Source organism: Salminus brasiliensis, chromosome 6, assembly GCF_030463535.1.
Source record: "Salminus brasiliensis chromosome 6, fSalBra1.hap2, whole genome shotgun sequence".
Taxonomy (NCBI): domain Eukaryota; kingdom Metazoa; phylum Chordata; class Actinopteri; order Characiformes; family Bryconidae; genus Salminus; species Salminus brasiliensis.
Window position 1 is genome coordinate 7353062 of NC_132883.1, and position 27776 is coordinate 7380837.

The 27776-nt window shown below is 41.5% G+C and overlaps 1 protein-coding gene across 3 annotated transcripts in view; it reads left to right on the plus strand.

Moving 5' to 3' along the window:
* The window catches only part of fibcd1a (fibrinogen C domain containing 1a), a 106886-nt gene that overhangs the window by 10592 nt on the left and 68518 nt on the right, over positions 1-27776 (plus strand). For all 3 annotated transcript variants that reach the window (XM_072681468.1, XM_072681466.1, XM_072681467.1), the window contains exon 3: positions 14621-15097. In XM_072681468.1, coding sequence (XP_072537569.1) covers positions 14621-15097 — 477 coding nt within the window. The remainder of the gene's footprint in view (positions 1-14620; positions 15098-27776) is intronic.

Consider the following 27776-nt stretch of genomic DNA (forward strand, 5'->3'; position numbering starts at 1 on the left):
TCCTGCAGGCTTTTAAAGTCCTGTTAGTGTAGGCACCACCACACAGGGGGTCGTCTCCCTGGCGACGTCACCCAGAGGAGGTGCAAATGGCTGTGACCTCTGCATGCAGCTGGACGCTGACTTTCAAGAATTTTAAGTAAAAGCACACAGGAGATGAAAGCTGAAATGCTAAAAGGTAGGGGAATAACGGTGCTCAGATATAAAGTCTGGTTTATACCTCAGAGCTGCTTTGGCAGCTGTCTTCTGGGACTGTGGACACCGAAATAGAATTCATTGTGGACAAGCTAATTAGTCTATGCCTTCTAAAGCCATAACAAGCTTTCATCAGTTTAGTGCTTTCTAGTTCATAAAAACAATTCTGGCCTTCTGATGACATATTGCTAGATAATTCACTGTGGTCCTTGTGTTAAAGTTACTGGAATTGATAAGCACCTAAAGTACTGCTTTCAACAGCTACAGTACAGGCAACACGTTCAATTTAGGGGTAGGTGCCCATTTTAGATATTGTGTGTTTAAGGCTCTGCTTCTAATCCTAGTAACTGGAATGTTATTCTGATTAAAAGGCAGTCTAGCATTTATGTACGTAGAGGTGAAAAAATTGCATTGTGAAACTTGACTTTTTCATAATATGTTACAGTATATTTCGACACAGACTAAATGCACTAGCATTTTTTCAGAATTTGCTGCACTACATCCAGTTAAAAAGAACTTATGTGCTCTGTAATACAACAGGCTATTGTTCACTGTTAATATCAGTATCAGTATGCTCAGAAAAGCATGTTGTTTATTAAAATAATAATAAAATAATCATATTGCCCTGCTCTGTTTGTATGTTTATTTTGTGTCTCTATTTTCAGCTTTAGTATTTTTCCAGAATTTGCAGAATTTGCTGCCACACAACCCCAAAGCATAATAGATCCAGTGTATGCTTGTTGGCAGGACATTTTTTTTAATCAAATGGTGCGTCATATTTTGTGGTGATTGTGGCAAAAAAAAAGTCCAACGCTCTTGTTTCCAAAATGCATCTGGCTTATCTAGATCTTGCTTTACTTACTTTGAATGTTGACTTTTGACTTTGATCTTTGACTTTTGTGATAAAGTTGTAGGTAATGTGTCCATCTGTTGACTCTTCATTCGAACAATGCTGCACAGTAGAACAGTGCATCACCATACCTCTGTTGGCTGAACCCTTATGCAGGTCCTTTGCTGACATATTTAGGTTTTGCTTTGCCTCTTTGACCAGAATATATCTGAGACTTTACCTGATCTTCTAGATCTTGCCTTGTTTTCCACAGTTTATTAGCATATCAGACATTAGAAATGCTGCAAATACTAGAAGCACTTTAAGATCTCTTCATAGTCTTCATGGTGGTTGAGTGTTGAGGACAAGATCTGGGTTAGAGAATTTCTTACGCTCTGGAAATGTCATCAGCTGCCAATTCCTAATGACAATTTGTTACCCCCCCCCCACACCAGCCCATATCAGATAGTTAAGATCTAAAGATAGAGGTGCTGTATATGCTGCACTTCATCCAGTTCTACAGGACATACATATTTATGTTCTGAAACTTTACTGTTCTGAGAATAATTGATGCCACAATTACTTTTTTCCCCGATTTTTATTAAAGCAACTGTTTGCAAAAAAATTCTTTACTTTAGAGATTATAATAACTTCTTTTTCTCTTCAGAAACCTTTGCATACATCTGTGTCAAAGCATATAACATCGGATGCAGGTTGAAAGTGTAGATGACCACTGTATTGTTTGTCGACAGCAACATCAAATACTTATTTACATAATTTCAACAAATAAACAGGTTAATCTCAACTCATTAAAGCAAATGGAGTAAACGATTTGGAAGTGGATTAGTTTTGTTTGAGCAGTTCAGTGGAGTAAAAGTTAAATGCAGAGAAAACACAAATTGTCCCATTAGGTGCAGATCCCTGACAAAGCCTATTACCGCCTATACCAGAGTAACTCTCCATTACCTTCACTGGACTGCTTAAACATTTGTTCATAAGGATTACTGCAATGATGTATGGAGCAGGGAATTAATTAATTCCCAAATGATGTCATTGCTTCAGCAAGCAGAGTGTTTTCTCTCCATTCATGTGTTTGTGTGGTTAAGTTGGTGTGTATGTATGTGCTTCTACAAAGTCCCCCTAAATGTGACTCTGGAGAAGAGCAATGAGTGGATAACTGAAATGAATGACCTTGATAACCCAGCACGGGCTATGACTTCCCAGGTGATAAAATGCTTCCATTTGCTTTTCCTTTAAAGTGCTACCTCGCTGAGCATTTATCTTCTCAGGCACTGAGTTTAAACAATTTAGCGTGACACCTTCGTATTGTTGTGCCGGGGAAATTTGGCGACAGTGTGTGCGCGAGCGCTGGCGTGCAGCGCAGCGTCCTCCGGGACTTCTAAACTAGTGAACCAGCTCCTTATCAAGGGCATGGCAAGTGCTGCCTCTATCACTTGCTCCATTTTGCCTGCGTCAAATATTGGAAACACGTTACAGTTTCCTTGTAAAATTAGATACACCTCCTGCGGCGTTCTCTTCATTTGAGAGTCACAAACCGAAAATGTCACAAATGGATTTCCCCTGCTTGTTTTTTCCTCCTTTGAACTGGGGTGCCAAGGCAGTCAAAGACAACTTGCATTCTCCTCATGTACTAAGATACACGGTGTTCCGCTCATTGCACATAAGCACACAAACTCACAAGATTGTTTGTTTTGGGATCCCGGTTCTCAGTGGAGCTAGCACAATTCTCAATGATTGCTATGGTCCTCTCCGGACATGTGGATCTATGAGTGTGTGTTTGTGTATCTCTGTGTGTGCTTGCCCTGATAAACCAACTGGGGATACCATTTCCTACTACTTATGACTTTTTCTGCACTGTTATTAATCTGTCTAACTAAAATACTGCAAATGAAACAATTCATTCACCTTTCCATTTTGTCGCTGCTGTTGAAAATGTCATATCTCCAAAAAAATTAATAAAATTCTAGTCTAGTCTATTTGGGAGCATTTCTCTTCTGTCTATTTTTCATGAAATTGTAACAAAGAATAACTACATTCAAATTATGTCAAAGGTTTAAAACAGCAAAACTAGACATAAGGTTTTTGCAGGTGTCGTAATCCACACTGTGACAAGAATGGGTGAACACTCGCAGGGGATGGACCAACGAGAGAGAGTTTATTGATCACAAACTGTAAACAAAACAGAAATGCAGCAATGATTACCAGGGATAAGGAGGAACAGAAACAACAACCATGACAACCAATACTGGACAAACCAAAAGAACACACCTGGGGCTGGTGAGGCACTAGGGCTGTGCTAGCTGCCAGGGCTGAGCCAATACCGCTACTCAAAAACAAACTTCCAAGCTGAGCCTGGGAAAACTAAGAACTAGGACAGAGTAGCGCTAGTCAGGCGCATTGAACTTACTAGACTTGAGAGCGTGAGGAGTCAGCCGCCAAACCTAGACAACTGATCCGGTCCGACGGTGAGGAGAGCTAACTGCTGAAACGAGCTGGAGAGTCGCTCACTCCCGGAGCTCCTGGACCCCAGCTCACTGAACCTAAGAAGCCTGGTGAGAGATCGCCGCAGACCTGCAGTAGCTCCATAATGGACCCTGAGATGAGAGCTGCCTAGCTAGTTAGCTTTCCCTGCTAAGCTAGCTAGGTTGAAAGAGTCCTCTGTACGAGGATGGACTCTACAGACGAGACCGATGAATCCTGAGTCTCTACCATGAACTCGATAACCTGGGTGCATGCAGTGCACTAAGAGTAATTCTCAGCAACCGGCAGCTGACACTAGCCCTCCTTAAATACACCAGTCCACAGATAACACATAAACCAAACAATGAACAGACACATGACAAACACAACCTAAAACCAAGATGGCGACGATGGATGTCAACACAAGAGTCCTTTTCAACATAAAAGTCCAGAACCTAACTAAACATGACATGACCATGACAAGACTTTGAAGGGGGAGTTCTAGATTGCCTGTGAGCCGCGGCCCGAGACCGCCCCTGGGGCAGGCGCGGCGGCGCGGGCGTGACAGCAAGACATAGAAAGTAGTTTGAACATGAGCCTCCAGTTTCTAAATCATATTTAAAAACTGAAAAATAAAGAACAAACAAACAAAAAACAGATCTGCATTGCTCATAAAAACACAGTATATATAACCTTTATTGATGAATAAAGATAAATAAAAGATTATGTAGTCTGTGATAGGGCTGCACAGTACATAGTTTCAGCATCGGCATCACAATGTGCGCATGTGTAATAATCTCCCTGCAGGACGTGCAATGTTATAAAAGGCAAATGACACTTTTAGGTGCTTAAAAAAAGGACAATTCCCACTTCTTCTACTAAAGGCAGATGGCAGATATCCCTACTGTATTGAAGTACCAGAATCAACACAGATACCAAATGATACTGATAGAGTATGAACCTACACTTTGTTTTTTTATGGGATGTTGACACTGGCAATATAGTGACAATCTGCATTTACCACCAAACAAGCATTTTTACCTAAACATAACCGCTTCAAAATCATTGGGATGCTCCACTGGTTGAGTAAATTATGAGAAGGGGAACTCCACCTCTTTATATATTGTGGATGTCATATATTGCGGCAGTCATTTGATGGGCATTTCCAGGTCATTCACCCCTTGTGTTACAGATTGTACAGCAATACACCATGTTACTTGCATCAGAATCTGTTTCCTGTGTTCTCCATCGCAGATATCCCTGCTGTCTTGAAGTGCCAGAATCAACACAGATACCGTATGATACTGATAGACTATGAACCTACACAGGTATTCTTTGTTTTTTATGGGATGTTGACACTGGCAATATAGTGACAAATCTGCACAAATCTAAAATATCTTTTAACTTAACTGTTTGTGTACGACCATCCATTCTGCAGCATTGTAAGAAAGGTTTGTTCTACGTTTAAAGCAACACTTTTTACAGCAAAACCAACATTTTTACCTAAACATAACAGTTTGAAAATCATTGGGACGCTCCCCTGACTGTAATAGGGAGTGTCACTGAGGAACATTGATTGGTTAAGTAAAATAGTAACAGGTAACTGAAAGTTGAGAAGGGGAGCTCAACTTTATGGGCATTTCCAGGTCAGTCACCCTTCTGAATACTGGTGTTACAGATTTTCCATCCATTCTGCATTTATATTGAATATTCACACTGACAATAAAAAAGTGACATCTGAAAAAAAGAAATTCTTAACTATTTAGTAACACAACGCATGCACCTTTCTAGTCAAAAATAGAATGTATTCTATTTGACCTCTAATGATAAAACAATGGACAGAAATATGATTGTAATGATAGAAATGATTGCGACAAAAGCATTAATGAAGTCAGGATGTTGGGTGATCACCACCCCACCTCATTCCTAATTCCCCAGTTCATCCCAAAAGTATTGGAGGGAGCACCACCATCATTCTAGACAACACAGTTCCCCTTCTCCACAGCTCAGTGCTGGGGGGCTTTACACCCCTCTAGCCCACGCCTGGCATTAGACGGCACTGTGTCAATAGGTTCATGTTTATCTGCTCCAGAGAGTCTTATTCTATTGGGAGCACGAATATGAATGCATTAGAAGGGGTGTCCACAAACATTTGGACATATATTGTAAATTAAATAGTCTGTGTGGTGCATGACATCATGTAATCACATCTGACATTATTAAGCGCAGACACTGCCTAGTCATCAGCCAAGCCTGTCACACCTAAAAGCAGTATTTTACCTCTACAGTCATGTGATTTGAGTGGGAGGCACAAAACTTTCTCAAAACTGTTCTGAAATGATGTCTTAGGCTGTATTTTCTTATCCTTTACATGATTTACACAAATGTTCCACTCACCTCAGATACATTCAGGTCTTAATTATCCTAATCAAGGCAATTAAATAAACTGGACTTATTTACCGCCCCTCGGTTTTCCATTTCCCACAAAAACACTCCTGCTCTGATCTGGTCATAGTAATTAGTACCTTTTCATATAAGATTGAATGTCTACTAATTTGAGTGGTCAGAAACTGTTTGCCACTCACTGCCTCTGATCCTGTGTGTAGGTGTATGTAAGGCACACAGGCAGCAAGCGCTCTAATCTTTGCCTATGTCTCCAGTAATGCAGCCTCTCTGCTCTGTACTGCATGTGTGTGGATATCACCAGTGTCATCTCCACCTTTGCCATTTTGGACTTTTTAACTTCATTTGAACCTGGCAGGTGTTCTTTACATTGTGTCAGTGTGTGTGTGTGTGTGTGTATGTGTGTGTGATGACATGCACATGTTTTTTGTGTGTGACAGTGTCGATATGAATGTGTGTGTAAGCTTGAATCTCTTATTTTCCAGTGTCGAGAGTGTGTGCTACACAAGCTATAAGACTGTGCATTGTGTGTATGACTGAATCCCTTGTCCTCCGGTGCCTTGATCTGGTGAGTGAGACGGTGCGGAGCGGGACTGTGTCCTGTGTGCTGGTCCAGAGGGAGCAGAGAGAGAGAAAGAGAAAGAGAGAGGGAGAGAGGGTGAGAGAGCATGGTGACATATAGCAGCCCTGCAGACAAAGCTTTCTGCAGCCCCAGTGCAGGCTAAAAGACAAATCGCTGCCTGCACACTTCACTGCCTGTCCTTGGAGTGCACTGACAGGGAAACCTGCCGAGAGTAGGCACTGTCACTGTAGCCCGACTGTCCGTAGATTTACACACAGTGTCTTTCTGTTTCCCTCTCTCTCTCTCTCTCTCTCTCTCTCTCTCACACACACACACACACACACACACACACATGCTTGCACACAGTAGAGCCACTCACTGAGGCTAAATCATGTCAGCAGTCAACAGTTGAACGTACTTTAGTTGCATACACTCATCCCGCTTACTTTCCAGCAAATACATAAAACATGCCAGCAAACAGAGCACTGAAGAACCCACTCAAATGAAAATGCTAACAACTTAAACGTTTTACACACACACACACATACACACATACACACAAAAGCTCTCACAAATACACACCTGGCAGAAGTTCTTTACCCGAAGTCATTTAGAACTGTAAGAGGCGAGGAGGTCCGCAGCGGTGGTCTATGATTAAAATGTGATGTCGGAGAGTGTGCAGCCACAGATGGCTGCAATTTCCTGAGCGAGAGGGTGCTGGCGAAGTGCTGATTTCCCCGCTACCCGACCACAACCTTTTATTTCCTCTAAGCTGGTGTGAAAGCACACATCGTTCTTAACACCTTATCGGTAAATATCTTCACATTTAGCGTTATGCTGTTACACGCCTTGGATTCAAAGGGCGCTACACCCGACGCCAAACAAGAACCGTTACCTGTACCTTCTTGCTACACTTTTCCTTCAATGTTCCAAAGCACTCTATGTGAGAAGGTTTCTTTATTCCTTAACCTTTATTGCTTTTTTAAACTATTTTTGTGACTCGAGGTGGTTAACTGGTAGATGAAGATAATTGAAATGTGTTGGGTCATACTTTTGGCCTATTTTTCTGGCTAAGAGTGCTATCAGATGCATTTTTCAGTTTAAGTTGGACTTTAATGTAGAAACAGTAAGTATGTCATTTTGGTTGGGACAAAAATGCTTACAACCCTGTTATTTTGCCTCATTTACATCTAGCCTAGCTTAGCTTTTTAACTATGTCTGACCAGATAGTGTTGCTGTCCTCCCTGCGCCCTCCTGGTCAGTGTTTCCAGTAGCATGCGGCAATCCTCTAGCTTCCCCGAGTCGGCCCTTTTCCGCTCTGCCATTCTCCGTTCGGCCTAGTGTCACCTTTTAGTCGCTTATCCTTGCCTACGTGCTGTGGCACTTAACCACCTTCCCCCTGAGCATAGACACAGCAGTGCTTTCTCCAATCAGTCTAACATTACCTTGCTACCATATTATTCAAAAAGCTGGGTGTGGACTGGGTGTATATCAGTTTGAAAAATAAAATGAGGGGAGGATATGGCATCTGTACAATCGCATTCTTCTTTATTTTAAGCTAAAAAAAAAAAGATCACATACAAAGCTCTGTTTTCTCACAGGGTGACCAACTAAGTGAACACAGCAACATTTTAAGTCAGTCATTCAGTAAATATTAAACCATCAGTCTGACGATTCAAAACTGCTCTGAATCTGGAACGAGAACCTGGTTTAGCATTAGATTAGTTTATTAGACAATTCAGTGCAGCTGATGCTGACAAACTATTGAGCTGTGTTGGGAAAGGTAAAATGAGACTGTTCTGCTGTGTTTGGACTCGTAGCCGGCAATCTAGGCTTAGATAGTTTAGCTAGCTGGCTAAACACCACAGCACAGACTGTGCTCCAACCAACCGAGGTTCAAATCATCACACATTTATAAACACAAAAGATAAAGCCTCAGATTTGAGAGCAAAAAGTCGAGTATTTTCAACTGATTTCAGGCTCATTTAGTAAACTAAGTCATCCAGGTTTGCTGTTTAATTGAATTCAGTACATCGCTAAACTTGCCTGTTTTTTCCCCACCATGACATCGCCAATCGTGAGCACCTTGTGAGTGACCCCGCTAATATCTCTTTAATGCTCATGGGGGAATGAGCTTAGTTGGCCGTGTGCTAGATTGACACTGAACAGAAATTTGACACACCCACATATCAGACAACACCGTCCTCATTTTGAGATACCGTCAACATTTGTAAATACCATTTATACATAAGTAAGTACCATTTATACATTTATTTTTTTATTCTACAGGACCTTCAGCAAGTAAGAGTTCAGCAAAAATTGCTTGGTACTGGAGTTTTAAGGCTGACATGGCTCACAAGAAATGCGTTTATCATGCAGTTAATGATAAATCAATGCCTAAATCATCACATACTTGCCTCAAACTACGAGAAGTGGCTAAATAATCTGAAATAGAGTTGCTTATATGGCTTCTTATATTGTATGACACAATGGTTCTTTAGGGTTTCTTCAGTAAAGACAACAGTTCTATATAGACTGGAGATGCCTAAATACTTCTTTGCCTGGTTAAATGTTTCTTCATAGAAGTTTTTTGAAGAGAAGCTTTAAAAATGGTTCTGTATAGCACCTAAAATGGTTTCAAGTCAGTGTTACCAGTCAAAGAACCCCTGTTTGTTAATATATAGAACCCTTTTTCTGAGAATGAGAGCTGCCATCTTGTAACCTGAACTATTTTTTATTTGACTTACATTAGAGATGAACTGTTTGACGTGGTTTTAGACAAATACGGGATGATTAATGCATGCAGTTTAAACACTACACAAATTAGTGGGGTATAAGCATTCATTACTTCCATTATATTTGCCTTGTTGCTCCAGTGCGACACTGAAGAAGCAAACTTTGGACACCAAATATGCCTTTGCTGATTGATTGCATTTGGTATAAATTGGAGCAAAATAGATTATTTCCCTTGAGCTATCGCTTTAGGATCATCTTAAAGCTTGAAATGACAAAGCTGAATTCTGTCTACCATCTTATAATAATCTTAGAGACTCTATAAATACAGATATAGATGCATTTGAGAAACTTTTCCCAGATATGTACATGTAGGCCTTTATACTAAGTCTGAAAATAAAATGCTATATAGTTTGTTTTAGGGTGCCTAACCCCAGGTACGATGTCCCCTTCATATAGGGAGCAAGGTTGTATACAAGCCAGGCTATGTTAACAGTGTTGGTAGAGGAGTTGTAGGGCAGTTAGAAGTGGAGCAGTGTGCTTTTGACAGCCTGAAGCATGAAAGCGATCTCCCTGTGCTCTCTTAAGTAATCATTTATCATCTAAAACCAGCTAATGAAGCTGTACTCTCCAAGCCAGCACGTAGTGTCCTGATGCGTGTGTGTATGCTTGTTTTGTGTGTGTATGCATGTGTACTAATATAGTGTTTTCTGCTCTGGTAAGCTTTGGTTGAGCTAGCGTTGAGTCTGTGCCACGCCTCTCGCTTCTTTTAGCCATCTCGTAGAAGCAGCAAGAGCCAAAGAGGAAACTGTGCATTTGTAAAGCCATTTTCCAGATCAGGGCTAATCCTTTGCATCTGTTCTGCCCTTATTACTAAAACCTACTTGTTGGGATTTCTCACTTTTTTTTTTATGTGCTTTTTTTGATAGGAGACCTCAGGGTAATGCTGGGGTGAGTAGCGTTGCATAGAAGACCTCTTAATCCAGGGCGACTGACGTTGCTTTCAGGGATTTGGCTCTTGCCAGTGTCTAATTTACAGAGCAACCGGAGCTTGACCACATTTGTGTGTAGATTTGTGTGCTTTGCTGAGGTATTGGAGCACTGTTGGTTTCTTCAGGTGATGCCTTCCTTTCGGTACTTACTCAGCAAGCCTAGTTCGAAATAGCTTGCACTGAAAGGTAGGGGAGACATCCGGACATGGTGGCCATGTATTTGTCTTTTATCAGTATGTAGACAGATATAATACCACTAGGATATTAGGTAAATAGTAATTCCAGTGTGAGATTTTAGCCTGGTTACTTCACCCTTCAACTTCAACAAAGAAGCTGCCTGCTGAAATTGTGATAAGAAGACTGGGTTCTGCCAAAGAGGACTAGGTCACTCTTAGATTAGAGCCCCCTTGTACTCTAACATACTGTATCTCCAGAAGCCTGGGCTATATCTTTAGATAAGGCATCTGAAGAAGCCCCATCTGCTGAAGATAAATGGTCTTTTGTTGTCATTGATGTATGCAGTATAAAGGGACATTATAGGTAGTTGGTCTATGTTCTGTTTGAAAACAGTCGTCTATCTGCTCTATATCCAACTATACATTCTGTTTAGATTAATGTCTATTCAGCTGTTCACCCTTCTGTCTATCCATCTATCCATCTATTCATACATCCATCCACATATCAATCTGCTATGTAGGCTGAACACAGTCCATTATCCAGATTCTGGAATGAATCGAGTCTGGTACCGTAAGCTTTGTGTGCTCGAAGTGGAGAAAATCCTGCAGTGTTTTTGGTTTCTGATATCGGATCCATGGTAAAATAATCCTGGATGGCTAAAGGATTTAGCTCAAGTCCTGCTGAATGCGGCCAGAAGCGAAACCCTGCTCCCTCTTTGGCCTGTAATATAATGAGATAGCCATAGTGATCTCTGCAGTGTATGTAGCTAGCAGGTGGATCAGTGTTTTGATCTAATCCCTGACCATGGCTGATAGGTCTCCTCTCCATCATAGAAGAGGCCTAAGGCTGCAGAGCACAAGTCAGCGGCCAAACCATACTGCAGTGCTCTCTCTATGCTATTGAATATATATTACAAAGATACAGCAATGAATGAGTAAGATCGCAATATAGGCTGTAGGCTGTGGTCTTTTGCCTGAATGTAGTTATTCAGTTATAGGTGGTTCATATAATGTATAGCGGTGCAGATTCTTCAATATCCAACTACATTGGAGTCATCATTACAAGAGGATTGTAATATGGTGCATAATGGTCAGTCGGACACTGAGCAGTAGTCCTGTAGCTATCAGCACCACTGGCCCACAATACAAGCTCTTTCAGAAAGTCACTGTATAAATCACCATTCAGATTCAGCCTACACACTGTGGGACTGCCTATTCAGTGCATTAAGAATACAATCGAAAACAGGCGTTTGTTGAGAAAACAATGGCAGTCTGACTCCCCTGAATCCTAGACACTGTATCGAAGTGTGAAACCAGACCCTGCTCTTATAACTGTATTCATAGAGTGGCTTTAGGTAGCCATCCAGATGAAATATTAGGGCCAAAGTGTTGATTGGATTATATTTCTATAAACATCTGTCTATCTATCTATCTTTATATATATATATATATATATATATATATATATATATACAGAATTGGCTACAGATTTGAAGACCCCTTCCATCTTCCAGGATCTCTTTCAGGATCTTCTCAATGACCCTTCTGTTTCTCCAAAGTGTCCCGTGCTTTATTTAACTTTAAATCAAAAGCCATAGCAAGGTGAGACCACGAGTCACGGCTTCTCCACATGACTCTCCTTGCTCTGAACCTGACACTTCACCTTCACCTTCCCAAATAAGTAATCACGGCCGCTGTCATGTGCGGCCCCCAGTGTGTCAGCGTGGTTGACCTCCCTACTCCGAGCCTGCCCTGCCTGCTATCAGTGTCGGTCCGCGGTGGGTGCTACGGCTCTGAAAGACGAGCTGAAGAGGAGAAGTCACTCTGCTTTTGTTTTAAGCTCCCCTCATCACCCCCTCCCACCCACCTCCCACCTCCAGCCTCGCTGGCGTCGCTTCAGTGGCGACACATAAAAGCTCTTATCAAATATTGTCCGCGCTCAGCCGAGCGTGGCCTCCCGATCTTGACCCGTCGCTGTCCAGGGCATGAGGTGCCATCTATGCAGCCACCGTCTTGCCTGGCTGGGAGAGGAAGTGGGAGGGTGCGAGGACCCCTCTGGGCTATCCACGGTCACTGCCTGCTTGGGATGCAGGTTGTGGTTTGCTACTAGAATGTTTAAGCGGCTGCTTGCTCTTTCCGTCCCCCAGAAGAGCTCCTTGAAAGGCCCTCGTTCTCACCGAAGTGGAAGAACACGACTGAGGCTTGCCTAGCTCAGCGTGCTGCCAGAGATTTTCTGCTATAGGCCTGCTGGCGGTGTTCACAAACCATTTCAGACAAGTAATGCCAATTTGTGATCCGATTACACCCTCTGTTTATGGTGATCCCCATCACAAAAAAAATCTGATCCAAGATAAGCACACCTGCTTTCAGCTGCTACATCAGCGTAAGCCTTTGTGGCTTTGCAGTACCAGACACCATAGCTCCTAATTCCTGCGGACAGCAGACGTTGTTGCTTTATTGTAACAAATTGATCTGAAACTGCTCTCTTCTGCTGTTTTGTGATAACTGGGGACTGGAGTCTTTTGTGCACATTAATTATCTTTAAAGAAAATATGACAGTGCCTGCAGTGGATGCTGCGGGGTGTGGGAAAACAAGTTCTGCTCGCACGCTATGCTTTGTTTCACTCTATGGGTGTACTGCAAACAGCCACTGCACAACAGGGTAATAGTAATTCAGCCTGCAACCCCCTAAAGCATAATGATCTCTTTCATGGGTGGGGGAATAAACATAACGATCGTAAATTTATAGCAGGGAGTTGTGTTAGCAGCCGTTGGTTGCTATATAGACGTGGCCATAGTGCATATGTAAATGTAAGGAAGGGTTTGCCACCTGAATTTTAGTGTGTGTTGTGTGTACTGGCTGTTGATTTAACACCTCATGAATAGCCTCCATAGGGGATGCATTGTATTCATAAGTACTAGCCTGTTACTGTGGTTAGGCCATACTTCTCAGTGGTTTAATTCCGTTCACAAATAGCACCCCAGCACATGGCCATTGCCTCAGTGTGGCATGTATAGAAAGCAAGACAATGAAAACGGTAAAAATGCGCTCTGCAATTACCCAGGAACGCGGCGTTCGCTGTGAAGTGAAATATCGAAGTTGCAGTCATAAAACAACAGGGGGAAAATCACAGTCAAGGAACAAGCTCACTCTGAAAAACTAAGGAGAAAAAAAACACAAAAAGATAAGCAGGGCCTCTGGTGTGGTGGCTCCCTAAGCCTCAGTGTTTGCCCATCAAGTCTTATTCACTTCATTTGTCACTATAGCTGCCTTTGTTGCTATATGTACACACTCTAGTTCTTGCACAGAGGAGAGAGTTGTCAACTCCAGGCACTTAACCAAACCTGAATGGATTGAGCTGCAGGGCTCGTATCAGTATCTTCCTTCATTCTTCGGTCTCTCGCCCTGTGGGGATTTTTCCTCGCCGGTCCCACAGAGTAGCTGTAGAAACAAAGCACCTCCCGTAGTTTATTATTCCAGCCCACCACTCGAAGGCCCAGAGCAATCACAGAAATCAGTGTAAAGCCTTCACTGAACTAGCTAGTACCCCCTCTCCACTCCCCACCATTTCTCCCAGCATGTACTTGCCACACGTACAATGCTGCATGCCTGCACACGTTCTGTATTACACACACACACACACACACACATAGGCACATATATATATGAATGTGTTTAAATCAGCCTTGAGTCGTGAGAACAGTTTAAATAAATGAAAATTAAATTCCAGGATCCGAGTGCCTTTAAATTACACATTAAAATATGTATGCAGATGACTGGTCTTGCGCATTATGCTGTTGTTGTTGTTGTTGTTGTTATGAAATGAACTATGCCTGTCTTTTTTATGATAATTGGATCTCGAGCACCAGCAAGACTGGCTTTGTGTCTCTGTTCAAAAACATCATTTTATCAAAATGAAGGGGTTCCACGCAGCCAATTTGTTGGTTTCTTTAGCTGTTGCATAATAGCAAACCACATGCAGTTCTTTTTCCATTTCTATCTATGTTTATGCGCAGCAACATTTTGTGTATGTGCGTTCACATGCTGGAGTTACATAGAACCTACTTCTGAGTTTTTTTTTTTTTTTGGTGTTCATCCTTATGTGCCTAACCATCCCTGTTTTATTTATGTGGAGTTTCTTTATAGCCTGCAATTTCAGAGCTGGAAAGTGCATTTGCAGATTTGTGGTGTATACATTCGTTCCAGAATTTTGAGCTATTTTCTCTGTCTCTCTCCCTTTCTGTCTCACAGAGGATGAGCTGTAGCTACCTCCTGTGCACCATCCTGCTCTTTGTTGCTGTTTTACTGGCTGTCACGGTGACCGGTACCATCCTCTTGATGAATCACTACCAGGTGCCCTCTGGCCCTGACGCTCCTCCCCTCATCAGCACCAATCAGGACGAGGGCAACGCCCTAGTGACGGTGGAAAAGGGTGATTCACGTATTAACATCTTTATTGACCCCAACTGCCCCGATTACAACAACAACTTCCTGCGTCTGGAGGGGGTGCAAACATCCCTGCTGCACTCACTTACTGACCATGACACAGATCTGAAGTCAGTGAAGGGTCAAGACCGGGCCCTGCTGGTCAAACTGGCCGAGGAGGTGGCCAAGCTGTCTGCCCACGCCAGCCAGCTGAAGATGGAGTACAATGCGCTGAGGCAGGGCCAGGGGAGCATCGGACAGGAAATCAACACGCTTCAGTCGGAACAAGGCAGACTCATCCAGGTTAGAGCTGCTCACTCATACATTCACTCATCCAACTTACAGACAAATAGTTGCTCTGATGTAGAGGAGAGGGAGAAAAAGCTGAAGAGCACTAACACACCATGACCTGATATAAATCTTTGTCTTGTATTTGAGTAATACAGTATAATCAAAATAGGCCATTAACAGTTACCTTAGGGTGCTTTCACAACTACCTTGTTTGGTCCAGACCTTTGGACCTTTGGACAGAACAATAATAACAGGTGTGAAAGCTCCCTCGGACGACAGCCAGGACTAAAGGACCAAAAGAGGTCTCGGGCCAAATCCAACTAAACGATTGTTTGGTTCGTTTGCAGTGTGAAAAAATTTTTTTTGGTAGTGTGGATTTTAGGACCAGTTACAGGAGGATGAGACAGGCTATTGTTACCCAATAAACAACAGAAGAAGTATAGAAAATGATGAGGTGTGCTAGAACATGGGAACAGGTATATCTGTCGGGGACAATATATTTTTTTGCATGGCGATCACATTCATTTTGTGAATTCTGCACTTAAAGTTGGTGTGGCTGGTAGCAATGGCGTACTATTAACTGTATAATGGCATCAAAATGAATTTGTTCATTCAGTTTTTTCTGGGGAAAAAGAATCTGTCAGATTGACAGCTTGGTCCAGATTTTAGGTGGGGAGGTGGAGTAATGTAATTTACTGTAAAACCTATACACAGTACAAAAAACCTCAGCATAAGTGACTGAGATGAGAGTGACTACTTGATTTACACACTGCCATCACTTTCATAAAACTCACAATAATATTTAAGTTTTAGTTTAAAAATTAGCTAAATGTTCATAACATGTATGTAGGTGATGTAGGCTATGCTATACAATGACTTGCCTAAAGCTGACAGCATTTACAGCGAAAACCCTCCTTAAGTGCCTCCATACTTCAGAAGAGCTGTAAAAACCTCCTTTTTCACAAGATATAACGAAATATTTACCTACATGTTGATTTGCACAGGATTAATATAACCTGAGGTTATTTTAAAGCTTGTTTTAGAGAAGGTAAAAGGTGCCGGAATCTTTACAGACACACAGAGCACACAGTCCGTAAATTCAGACAGGACTAAAATCACTGAGAAACTCTGTGAATAATTACATCACCCCCACCTCCCCATGTAAAACTAATCCCCTCTGAATAGGGCTTTACTCACTTAGAAAATCTGATTCCCATAATGATCTGCCCACAGAGCAACTCTTAACATTTGTCTTTAACTTTGACTTTTGACAAATGCTTCTAGAAATGATTGAATCATGGCTGAGGTTCGTCTGCGGCCTTTTCAAAGGAGACCCATCCATATTCTTTCTGATACAGTGCCCTAGAACATGGTATCGGATATCATGACTTGGCAAATGCCAAGCATCGTTGCACATTATGTGCTTTAAGGGGATCGAAAATACAGTACTGCAAATCTTTGAAGCACAAGATGAAACATGCTTCTGTGATTGTGCTTTGTGAAGCTTTGGTGTGCTTCGTATTTGTATCTCAGCGCACAATGCTTTCTGTTTGTTTATTTTGTTGCTCCTCAGATATTAACCGAATATTTTCTCATCTGACCATTTTAGTCTTGCCTCTCAGCAGGCATTAATTGCCAGTGTACTAAGTGTGTATTGAGTATGAGAAGTTCTTTTCTCACACAAAGTGCAATAATTGTCTGGAGAATTGTCAGGAAGCTGAGCTCTCTTACAAGAGCACTGTCCTAATATGTGTGAGGCACACTTAATTATCACTGTGTAACACAGACAAAACAAAACAACCTGGGGCTCAATTAACTAAGAGGCGTAAAGTTCCTTCTGAAAACACTTCCCAAAGGCTTTGTAACAGTACTTCACCTAACACACCCCAGGTAGTGCTTAGAAAGGAGTAAAACCTCATTTCAGAGTTTGTGTACACAGTGTCAACACAATGAATGCACAATGCTCAAAGAGAAAGATTGGTTTAGAAACAGCACTCCGAAACCCCAAATAGTTTTTGCCGTAAAATGACTGTGTCAAAAATCCTGCTGATGCTCCACTGACTGTAACAGGGAAATTGCCTTCTCTGTCATTGCCACTCCGGGCACTATGTAACTTTGGTGGAGCTGGACGAGAACTCTTGCGATAACTGAGTAACACTGCGTAATCCGAGTCATATTTGTGCAAAATCCTCTACCACCTCAGTCCACATGCTTCTTTCACTTTCAGGGACGGTTCTGTATCTCTCAGCTTGTAAAATGCATCTGTGACATTAAATACAGTTACACTAGACTGCAAAACAACAATACTTTGCAAAGTATTTATTTATTTATTTATTATTATCATTTATACATTAGGCATCTGTTACCCACTGTGAACTGGCTGTTTAAGCTAAAAGATAGTAGCTGTACAGGGCTAGGATAGTAAAGTTAGCAGAGGAAACCGGTCCTTATTATTTGTTTGTTCGCCAGTATACTGGCTGCCTTTCCCTGTGTAAATTGTAAGTCATATGTGATCTACTGTGGCTTTCTGTGGTCTCGACATGGATTTAACATCAACGTTTTGTGCCGTGCCTACATCACAAATAATGGTTTAAAATATTTTAAGGCAGTGTGGTGCGGCTGGAGACGGGCTTTACGTTACATTGACTGCAAAGCCTTTCTGACTTAGCGTTAGCTAGTTTAACCTCATATCTCATATCTTCCCACTCTGTCTGTATTTCACCCTCCATCATGGAAGAACATTTAATGAAATTGTGAAGCAACGGCGGCAGTAATCTATGTAGCAGAAACACTGAGGGGCATCAGATTTGTATTTACGGCAGTGAAGTAACAGTGAATTACACTCCCTTATTGTAGGGGGTGTCCAAGAGCGAAAATACCAATTCTGGAATAGTACTGCTTTAAATGTGTGTGACTGTGCTTGCTGCATGTAGACGATAGTGAAGGGCTGCGTCCAAAAACCCCAAAAGTTACTGCTTTTTCCTACCGATCCTCCTCCTCTCCTTCGTGACCCAGGAAACTGATTTTGTGGCGCCATCTTGCCGCCTGTCCAAATACCAGAAGAGATGAAAGAAGCCACGGAAAATTCGCATAGAAGCAGAAAGTATCCTACCCAGGAAGATTTTGGAGTAACATCTTGGCGTGCACGCCCAGAGACCACAGGAAAATGGAGAAAGCAATACACTCTATAAACGTATATATATTCACTAGGTTCTTTATCTAATACAATGAGCAGTAAAGCAGTAATATAAATTTAGAGTTTAGATAAACTAACATGCTCCCCTGTTTATTTGCCACCTGGCTTATACATTTTGGAACTGAGCTTTAATGTTCTTTATGCAGTGAACACAACCACAAGTACTGTATGTTCAGTAAAACCTTATAACTTTAGATTATACTGTTCACTGTATCTCTGCAAAGAGCAGGAGTTTAATTTTCAATGAATGCAGTTAAATTAACAGAATTATTGTAGATGTGCAGCTCTATCCAACAGCTGTGATTGGCTGGGCAGTACTAAGGGTATGCTGAAAGCGAGTGTTGTGATTGGCTCAGTCAACATCATATTTAGAAGGGATCAGCTGTACCATTTCCCCAATTACTGCTCCTACTCTCCATTCCTCCTGCTTAGGAGCAGTAGGAAATGAGGAGGAGGAGAGGAGGAGTAGCAAAAGTTTCTGAACGCAGCCTAGGCCACTCTAATAAAACAAGAACACTTTACCAGCATGTGTGCAAAGACAGAGTGATCTTATACACTCTTCATTTTGCTCACCTCTCTTCATTTTAACACACCTGAATCAGTTGAATCAGTGTGTGTTGCAGCATGTAAGAAACTGTAATCTGTAAAAACAGTGCTGTGGTTCTCCAAGTATGAATATTGATCAGAGCTTAGTTCTGTCTGTAGAAGTTATGCCATAACTGTTGATTTGACCATGCAGGGTGATGCAAGGTTGGTGACTTGGAGAGCACAGATTTAACCTGTAATATGGTTATTTCAATGCTGGCGCCAGTCTGGGAGGCAGATGGGACCAGCAGCCCCAACATTTAGATCAGCATTTAATGAATTCAGCCAGTGAACTAGGACCATGCTTTCATTAGATTTCCTCAGCCAGGCAATAAACACAAGGCTCTATCAAAGAGGGTGCGTGGGGGCTGTCTCCCATAAACCTTTGCGGTGTGTCTGGTTATTATTTGTCATATATTCTAAGATGAGCTTAATATGGTGTAGTATCTTGCTTGAAGGGCAGCTATGATTTAAGATTAAAATAAAATGGACTTGTCTCCCTGAGAAATTGTATTTTCACAAAAATGTGAAATGTGCGATCAAATATGATGAAAGTGTTCTGGATGAAATCCACCGCTTTTGCTAATTCATTGGACATCTTTTCTGTTGTATTTTTACAATTAGCATTTAAGTCTCAGTTTAGTCTGCTGTAAAGCAACGCTGTTTAGCATGTTTACCTTAAAATAAATTCACTGACTTAATATAATAATAATAATATAATAGGAATTATATATAATTATAAATATGAATAATAAGAAGAAGGAAAAAAGTATTGCTTTCGGTGCTACTTCGGGCTTGGTGCATTGCTTACTGCACTATGTAACTTTGCAGAAGCAGACAGGACAATGCTTGCGAGAACTGTGTAATGCTTTATGTAAATATTTGTGTAAAATCCTGTAATATTCGTCTCATGCCTCAGTCCACATGCATCTTTTACTTTCAGTGACAATTCTGAATCTCAGAGCGTGTCCATTAGGGGTGGCTTAAAGCACAGATTCCACTTGCCAGCTGTAGGAGGGCCCAGAGCAAGAAATGCCAATTCTCTGTAATGCTGCTTTTAAAAAACAGTAACTCTAGAATGAGTGAGTAGTGCAACTGTGCATTGCTGTTAAAACCCTCAAAGTGAAACAACTAAAAGAACAACGCTCGAATTACCAAGTGGACACAATGGCTGGACTATTGCCTAATGGCATATAAGGAGGAGGAATCCTCCCTTTCTCCCAGCAAGACTCTCAAGCTTCTGAGCAACACATTCCACAGCTGGAGCCTGTGGTGGAAAACTTGTGACAGAAGAAGCACTGAGTCTCTGAGTCAGTATCGAAGTGAGTAACAAATTTATTGAGAGAAGTACAAAGCTAACCCTTAGTTTCTGCCTGTCTGCTCTGAGCTCTGCATGGTCTGCAGGAGCCTTTATCATCGCTGGGCTTTACCCTTACCCGCTCAGCAATGTTTGACCAGATAGCCTTATATGGTATATACAGGCTACACATTTATCTGTTACTTGCATGAGAACTGTCCCAGGAATTTGACCCCACTGACCCCGTCTGGTCCCTGTTTATGGGAGGTCATTCTAAGGTAAGTGCTGACCGGAGATCGTTCTGCCCTCCCGTCGGTACTTCGTCTCTCGCCCACTTCTGCTTATCATCTATGTCAGAGCGCAATTGCACCCTGATAAAGATAAGCAGAGACAGACAACAACAGTGTGGACAGACCCCGGTACAACATAGATAAAGAACACATACCAAGAAGTGACCGAGGTCACCTTACGTATCACAGAATATACATCAACCATTTAGGTATTGATTATGAATCATCAGTAACTTCCATTACAAGCCAAAACTACAGTTCAGTTATCATCTCTGCACTGTTCTGCTTTCACTGCGTCAGCCACTCGTGCAGGTTGGGGCATACTTCTGTAAAATAAGCTAAATGTAGCTATAATACCTCCCACTTATTATGTGATTTTTGTCCTTTCTTAATCAATAAAGGGCTTCTCCTAGAGTGAAAGAAATTGCTGAGATGCTAAGTCGGGTTGTCCTGTGGGTGTCTTTGAAGCAAAAGGGTAAAGGTTTCATTTGTGGATCCCTTGATACCAGTCATCTCAGCACAAGCGCTGGGTCATTAAAGGAGCAGGAAGACTGTGGGCTTCCTTTCTCATTATCCCCCTTCACTGCCCGGAAAACAACACAGTGGCGGATGTGCACAAACCCACCAGTGTGAATATACCAGCATTAGTGGGAAAAGCATTAGCTAAGCCTTCTACATGAGTTAAGACACACTGACAGATGAATGTTTCAATGACTATATAACTGTAAAGCCTAATTGATAGAATTCTCAACTGCTAAAATATGCCAGCATTTTAATGCATAATCATATGCGTTAACACATTTACATTTCATATTCGTGTTAACACCATCAATTATTCATTTCAGGCATCCATGGTATCTTTGGAATGTCATTTCTCATAGCTCCATTGCTGATGTGGTACATAGATCTGAGAAGATCTCAAAATTCAGCAACAAACCATGTCATGTCCCATATCGTCACTGTTCTGCAAAAACCTTGTACCTTCATTTTTACCATTCCTTACGTGTTGACTGTCATACATTGTGTCAACATTTCATGATGATTAGAAATGCTCCAGACGACCTTGAATTTTGTCAGTCAAATCAGATTGGATGTTCAATAATAAAATAAGATTCAACTATTCGTTCATAATTTTTTCCCCACATATGGAAACATTTTTGAGCATTTAAAAATAATGAAAAGGAGACATTGCATATGATGAAAGATACTAATGCATACTAATTAAATTAACAACAAATAATGTTAGGCTTCTATATGGATTTGTGAAATAATGAGAAATAATAGCTTATTTTTTATTTCGCTTAAACATTAAAATAGCCTTTTTTAACAGGATCAACCTACTTTATTTTTCGTTAAACAAAGACACAAACAAAACTAAATTATCAGAAGAATTAGTCAAGACTTGAATAATATTTAGATGGAAAGAAAGATGGTAATATTAAAAAGTTGTTTTTGTCTGCTTTTAAATAACAATTTCTCGTCTTATGCAGGCTCATTAGGCGACTGTATTTTTTATTCAAATATGAAGAGATCTTAGATGTAAACAAATAAATAAATAAATAAATAAAACGAAACATTTACATTTCTGAAATATGTAAAATCAGAGTTTTCAGTCTCTTTCCTGCACGACAAAGACTGGCCTGGCCTAAAGAAATCACAAGGCAGATGCATGGTCATACTTTAACATGTTATGAAGAGATATACATAACATATAACATATTATATACTGTACATATATATATATATATATATATATATATATATATATATATATATATATATACTATAAATATATATGCTATACATATATATTTTACAAACTCCCTGCATCAAATTGGACAATTACTGATGTCGCTGATGGCAACTTACCCGTTTCAACTAGTTTGCCGTGTCAGCATTTACGTTGTTTAGGATTCTCCTTCAAAAATACTTTAATACTTTAGACCCTCCGAAACCTTGTTATTGCTTGCCTAACTTAACACTATTTGTCTAGTCCCTAGATAATCCCTAGATAAGTATTGCCAATAGAATATGGCAGTCTGGTGCAGATAAGCATAAACCTATAGGCAGCATGGTGATCATCCAACTTCCTGACCACACTGACTCTCTTGTCGCTGATTGCAGTCAAATCCTCACAGCAGTGCCCCAAAATCTAGTACAAAGCCTTGCCTGGACAGTGGATACAGTTAAAGGATAAACAGTTTTTTTGTTTTAAATACCCTTGATTTAGAAAGAAACAATGAATGAGCAGACGTCACAATACTTTTGTCCATATAGAGTAGTAAAGTTTAATCAGTCAAAATATTGACATATCTAAAAGATTTACCTAAAATATGCATCCATGCAGAGTTAGAGAAGATGTAGGTTTTTTATTTTCAGTGTAGTGGAGAAGACATTAGAGTCACTCCAGTGAAGGTCACATTCTCTGAAGTGCTACTAAATGAATTAGTGCGTAAAAATGTCATTTTCACCACTGTTGCTCAGAAACGTGGCAGTTCTTCTTTGAAAACACAGAACTGACTTCACTGACACATCTTCAGCTTTAATACACTGCAAAAGCACAAGGACTGGCAGGATGTTTTAGGTTCAGTTAAAGAAGAGAAACCTTTCTCACTCTCACCCCATTTCCAGTCTTCCAGAGACTGGAGAACACACAACTAGGTCACCACCACGGTTGTGGATCTGGCTGCAGATCTGAAGCAGTGAAGGGATCAGTGGAATAAGTTAAGGGATGTAGTTCACGCTCCGTTCTTCAAGTTTAAAGGCATCTCAGGACTGCTCAACGTGCCTTGAAAGTCTCGCTTTGGCGAAGGACAGATCCGAGCCGAGATCAGTCCTGTAGGAGTGCTTAACATATCCTCTAGTTAATTATCAGAGTGGCCTCATTAGAACGAGTGCCACGGGTAATTGCCTGGCAAGTCGGACAGCTCGTGTCCCGCTCGTCGCCTGGTGATAAACCTTTGTCGCCTAGACAACTCGCTTTTGCCCTTTACCTTGGAGAAGTGTCTGGTAAGAAAGAGACTGTTGACTCATCTGTCAGACGTACAATGGAATTAATACACACTGGCACTTTCCCTGATCTCCTGGCAAAGCCACATCTGTCGTCTGACAGAAATTACTTTTTTTTTTTTTCAAAATTGAAAGGGGAAAAAAAACTTTGTTTAAACTTTCTTTGACCTCAATAATTTTTGCTACAGATTGAGATGCAGCCAGTCACTATTGAATTAGACTGTTGATTCTGGAGGCCAAACCGCAGAGTATGCTCCCTGGAAATAACGGTTCAAGCCACGTCTGCCCCAGGCACTCTGCTTGATCAACTCAAGGAATATTTTGACAGCACTGAGACTAATTCTAAAGATAGAGTGCAAGCCAAGACACAGCATTAAACCAGCTTGACCATTTTCAATGGCCTTGTCTCAGCTTAAATAAACTGGTTTATATATTTAGACCATGTCAAACCTGGCAGAGATTTCAAAAACGTTGAAAGAAAACTCAACTGCCTTATTTTATGCTGCTTCAGTAAAGGCGTAATGTAGCGAATGTCTTCAAGTCCTCATTAGAGTGGGTGTGCATTAAGAATGGGTGTGCTTTGTCATGGCCTGGGGGATTTTAGTCCAATAAAACGTAGCCGAGCAAAGCCAGAACAGTGGGTTGCACTGAGCGACTCACTCAAAGAAACCAAGAAAAGAGTAGGACTGTATTTTGCCCTCAAGGAAGCCAGTTAGTGATGATGATACAAGAACAATGTTTTTCTGAGGACTTCTTTATAGTCAAGGTCAAGTGCGTGTAGAGGTCATGTCTAGTTGAAAAAAAGAGATGCCATGTTAAAGGGGCCTTAAAATGTCAAACTGCATTTTTCTTGGCATGGTTAAAAGAATTTGTGAACTGACATACCATGAATCTTGAACTAACCTTAGACATAGTGTATAACAGGGTTATAAACAGGGTTGTAAAACAACAGCTTTTTCACACCAACTAAAAAGCCTATTTACACCTGGCAGGTGTAAAGGCAGGTGTAAACACCCCAAGGTTGGATTACAATCTGATCGTTCTGAGGTGGTCAGAGACAGATCTCACCCGATTTTAATGCAGATTCAATGCAGTGTTCCTCTAAACACAGTCCTCTAAGTTCCACTTTTGATTGAACCAAAAGTGGAACCTAGAGGACTGTGTTTAGAGGAACATTGGTGAACAATAGGTGGACAACAAAAGGTTCTCGCATTCTAGTAACGGCTGTATCCGAAAATGCAAAGTCTGTGATGCTCTATTAATAAGCGCAAGCATCCACACACAAACAGACATGAGAGAGAGAGAGATAGAGCAAGAAGTAGAGAGAGAATCTGCATTAAAATCGGATGAGATCCGTCTCTGACCACCTCAGAATGATCAGATTGTGATCCAACCTATGGTGTCGCTCAAAGAACCTTTGTTTTTAGGAGTGTAGAGGAAAGAAGTCAAGGAATGAATAAAAGTTAGATAAGCTGTAGATTGTTCTGAAAGGCTTTCCACATTGTTGGTGCAAAATAAATAAAAAATGGGGGTATAAAAGTAGAGGGAAAACAAGAAAATAAACTGTAATAGGCTGTAAAAAATCTCCTCACATGTTTGCAGTCATTCATGCTGTAAGATTGAAAGTTTTGATTGTTTGGCACGCAGTGCTATTTTCCATTCCATTTCTAGCAGTGCTGTAGTGTTCATTAATCTTTCCTTCTCCAGTGAGCATCAGGCTTTCGGTTTTTGTTTTTTGTTTTTTTTAAGTGAGAGCTATGTTCCCGACTCAGATGCCCACTCTGTTAGGGAGATTATTGATGATATGGGAGGCTGCAGGAAAAGCAGCTTTGAATGTGCCTGTGATTAATGGGTGCACCCCAACCAGCGAGCGAGCTCATTTTAAATAATGTTCAATGCAGCAACAGCAGCCATCAGCATCGTGCTCCACACAGCTGATAGTATGTTTACAGAGCAGGCTGGGCAGCAGAGATATAAAAGCATGCTTATCTACCAACAGAGGACCAGAGGAGAGGTGCGGCCTGAATTACAAGTGAAAGACATCTAAATCCAGCTCTGTTTTTCTGCCACTGTGCTTAAAGATTCCATCAGGAATGGTAGAAACGACATGCTGGTTTCCCTGGGATGTTTGCTAAACATGCAAGAGAAGTTAGATATTCTAATTGGATGTGCTGTTGTTCAAAAGCCTCTACTGTTGAAGTACCGTGAAGTAACGTGGCCAACCAGCTCCAGAGATTCTTAATTAGGCCTTTAAGACAACATCAACGCATGCGGCGCAGTTCTTCTATGCATCGTTTTTATTCTACGGTTGATAAGAGGAGGCTGGAGAAGACGCTCTCTGAAAAGAACTGGAGAGATTGGGCACTATCAGAAATCCTTTGAAGTTTTTGTTAAAGGCAAATATATTATATATTCTCATTGATTCCTGAAGATGGCTCCGTTTAGATACGTCATTCCAGCTTTTTTCTATCTAATCATTTTTCTCTGCTTTTGAACTATTCCGTAATTGCATGCCAGGCCGCTTATGAAGGCGTTCTGTTTCCTGAGGCCGTATGAGAGTAGGGCAACAGGTTCATTCAACGGAAAAGGAGGAAAAGCATCAACAGGTGACGCTGCCTCCCCCCCTCGTGGTCATCATGTATTTTTCTTTTTCTTTTTTCCCTGCTAGCGGGCTAACCTACTCATGAATGACAGGTGAGCATGGTTGCTGTGGCAACACGTGAGGAGAGGGCGTGTGAGATGAATCCGTGCTGAGAGCAGAGAGCGTTAATGTCCCCACTGTCCGCTCGGGAGGTGACCAGCACGTCAGCTGCCATCATTGTCAACCTCACCAGCGGCCACACACACAAACACACACACTCTCAGCTCAAAATGTTGCCGCACACACCACGGCATGAGCACATGCTCCAACTCCACAACCACACACACATACTCATCATACACGCTGTGCCTCAAAGAACTGGGTGTTTGCTCACACCACCCTTGAGGGCTTTGCATTTTCCGTGTATCGAGGGGAAACAGGAGAGCTTTCGTATGTAATTTCTGCTAATTGGAGACTGGGATTTCCGTAGACCCCGATGCAGTCCCCTTACGATGCCTGTCTGATGTCTAATACATGAGGACCTGCCCCACATAGTAAAGCAGGACTGAAGTGTAGTCTGCATCACTCAGAGTCAGCGTTCACTGTTGCACCAGACTGTCGAGCAGTAGACAGGCCTTAGCAGCTTTGCTGAGACAGACACAAAAAAACTGGCCCGTGAAAACTAAAAGGCCTTTGTCCTGCTGTCACCCCTCGCTGTGTTGAAGGACAGATTGTCTGACGTAGTGTAATCTTACATGCCTAAAGGAAATGTGTGAAATAAGGTCTTGTATTTTGAAATAATAAATGATCTTTTAGCAAGAGGGCTTAGGAAGTTAGTATTTGAGCACTTGTGGTGAGTTATTTGTTTAATGCAGTGCCCTTGTATCAGTTTAGAGGCCAGGGTCACTACTGAAGTGCTAAGACATACAAATTATACTGTTTACAATCAACATTTTACAGTGATTAATAATGTACAGTAAATATTTCAGTCACGTTATGTGCCTATATATATTATTTACAGTAATATTGAACATTATGGGTCTAAGAATATACAACATCATATCAGCCGTGACATTAGCAACACATGCCTAATATTGAGTACGTCTTCTGTGTGCCGCCACAAGACAAGACAAGAATATTCACCATTTTTGTGTTGGACATTTGGTCCCTGCTTTTCACCCATCCGCACAGTGAACCCATCCGTCCAAGCAATGATGAGTTTGAATGAAAGACAGACTAAGAAGACCAGGATGACTGAGGTCTCCTAAGACCATTCACTCAACTTAGCTCTCTCAGGTGTGAGGCTTTATCCTTTACCCTGTGTGCAATTTGAGCCTCAGTTAGCTGGAACATGGTCTGTGCTTTGGTGTTTAGCCTGCTAACTCACTTATCTAAGCCTAGATACCCGGCTACAAGTCCAAAAAAGGTGGAACCTGTTTCATTTCGTCTTTCTGTTACTCCCTACATCAGTCGCTCGATGATTGGATACCGCCCAACCCTAATGACAAGATGTAGAACACTATAGCAGGCCACAGTGGAAACACATGGACTACTGAGGAGGCTCACCTGACATAGGTGGGGATAGAAACAAGTAACCCATGGTAAAGGCGGGACAAGGGCGGAGAATCAGACCAAAATATGCAGAGGACCATAAAGAACACATAATGAACGCGAAGACACAGACGAAGACGGAAAACAATGCAGGCGGCAGGGCGGAGCTACGTTACATTAAT